This window comes from Octopus bimaculoides, chromosome 21 (assembly GCF_001194135.2).
Source record: "Octopus bimaculoides isolate UCB-OBI-ISO-001 chromosome 21, ASM119413v2, whole genome shotgun sequence".
Taxonomy (NCBI): domain Eukaryota; kingdom Metazoa; phylum Mollusca; class Cephalopoda; order Octopoda; family Octopodidae; genus Octopus; species Octopus bimaculoides.
This window is the reverse complement of record NC_069001.1, coordinates 38,523,197-38,524,162: the sequence shown is the minus strand read 5'-3', so window position 1 is coordinate 38,524,162 and position 966 is coordinate 38,523,197. Positions and strand designations below refer to the sequence as shown.

Below are 966 nucleotides of genomic sequence, written 5' to 3'. Positions count from 1 at the left end.
GAGAGAGAGAGAGAGAGAGAGAGAGGGGGGGATGTTTACTAAAAGCGACAGAAGAGAAATATTGTTCATCTTACCACAAGTGCTTGTATCTCCTCCCTGTTCATAATTATATTGTTCCACTTCATTGTACCACTGGGCAGTCACCTCTTCACCTGGTTTACAACAAAAAACAAAAGTCAGGTCATATATTCTCACACTCTCTTCCTCTCTCCCCTTCTCTCTCCTCTTTCCCCTTCTCTCTCCTCCCTCCCCTCTTTCTGACGTTTACAAATAACCTTAATTAGTGCAATATTTTCCAGTCATTATCATAACACATACACACGCAATTAGTTGTTTAGGCTACAAGTCAAAGTAGTTAACTACCCTCAAATTACCATCTCTTGTTTTGAAACAGGAAGGCCATGTTGTGCAGTGAAGTCTTTGGAATGTCAAAAAAGATAGGATGGTCACATTTGAAATAGCTTTGATCACAAATCTGTCAAATCAAGTTTGACCTTGGCTTAAACAACATAGAGGGACGCTAATACGACAAAAGATTGCAATCAGACCCTGTAACAAAACTGATGCAATACAACCAGACAACCATAAAAAGCACCCAATGCTGCACACATCTCAGCAACATGGAGGTGCAACAAGTGATGCAGTAGAAATCTGCCTGAAACTACCAAATGGTGAATAATAATGATAATAATAATAATAATAATAATAATAATAATATGACAACAAGGTATGCAATAAGGAAGAAAGAAAAGTCGATAGATATGACAGGTTAGCTTGGGAGGTTAAGCAGTTGTGGTCGGTGAAAAAGGTGGTAGTAGTACCAATAATTGTTGGAGCCCTGGGAACAGTGGGTAAAAATCTTGAGAAGTACATGGAGCAAATAGGGGCTGCAATAAGGGTGGAGCACTTGCAGAAAACAGCACTGCTTGGAACTGCTCAAATACTCCGGAAGGTGCTCGAAAAATA

The 966-nt window shown here is 39.6% G+C and overlaps 1 protein-coding gene across 2 annotated transcripts in view; it reads right to left on the bottom strand.

Annotated features, from left to right (window-relative positions):
- Window positions 1–966, bottom strand: part of LOC106867642 (uncharacterized) — a 13,658-nt gene that overhangs the window by 5,197 nt on the left and 7,495 nt on the right. For both annotated transcript variants that reach the window (XM_052975443.1, XM_052975442.1), the window contains exon 3: window positions 75–152. In XM_052975443.1, the coding sequence (XP_052831403.1) occupies window positions 75–152 (78 nt within the window). The remainder of the gene's footprint in view (window positions 1–74; window positions 153–966) is intronic.